The 825-nt window shown below is 42.3% G+C and overlaps 1 protein-coding gene across 1 annotated transcript; it reads right to left on the reverse strand.

The window, feature by feature from the left end:
• Positions 1–457: 457 nt before the first annotated feature.
• SARC_17638 (hypothetical protein) lies at positions 458–669 on the reverse strand (the record flags this gene model as incomplete). The annotated part of the gene is made up of 1 exon (XM_014288276.1): positions 458–669. A coding segment is annotated over one exon (212 nt), but the record flags the coding sequence as incomplete, so codon positions are not given.
• Between the last annotated feature and the right edge of the window lie 156 nt (positions 670–825).

An 825-nucleotide genomic window follows, 5' to 3' on the forward strand; every position in this document is an offset into this window, starting at 1 on the left:
GTGTGTGTGTGTGTGTGGTGTGTGTGTGTACGTGTGAGTGGTTGTGTACACGAGTGTCTGCGTGCGCGTGACATTGAGAATATTGTGTAATAGTAAGTACATGTGGAGAGGCATACAAGAATAGCATAGAGAGCGCATGTGCTTATGGGTGTCCGTATGTGAGTATTTATGTATGATATAGACATTTATGAGCAATTCGTCTGATTTCACACTTAAACTTGCAAAGGTATACAGCAGTGTTCACAAGTGCGGCGCTCATACTCAAGTAATGCACGTGCATGTACATGAATATATCTTTGTATAGTACCATTCATATATAGTACTAATGTGTCAGCGATGATCAACGGTCGTATCAGTCGTTCCCTGAAGCTCTACGTACACACGCACTCCCCCATACCAGAAAATACATATGTGGCACATCCATCACATGCCCTAAACGCATACCCACATAACATACTTTGGCGACTTAGCAAACTTCGTGCTTTGTTCCCAAACCTTGGACAACTTATGCGAGAACTTTGACTTCTTCGACGCAGTGCTATTTTTCGCCTCGTCTTCTGATTGGTCGTTGGATATTGGTTGTTCCTGAATGCCGTCAGCGTCATTCGTTAATGTCTGTAATTCTAAGTTGTGCGACGTCGAGGATTCTTCGTGAATGGTGGACGGCATTTCGTACATCCGCTGTTAAAATCAAATGCACACAAGAGCGTAAAATTAGATACGTATGTGTACGTTCCAAGATCTGCCTTGTGACCTGGCTGTGCAAATGCAGTTACGGGTAAATTTTATATTTATATATATAACCCTAAACCCCAAAAACTCTAT

Source organism: Sphaeroforma arctica (genome assembly GCF_001186125.1).
Source record: "Sphaeroforma arctica JP610 unplaced genomic scaffold supercont1.11492, whole genome shotgun sequence".
In the NCBI taxonomy this organism is placed as follows: Eukaryota; class Ichthyosporea; order Ichthyophonida; genus Sphaeroforma; species Sphaeroforma arctica.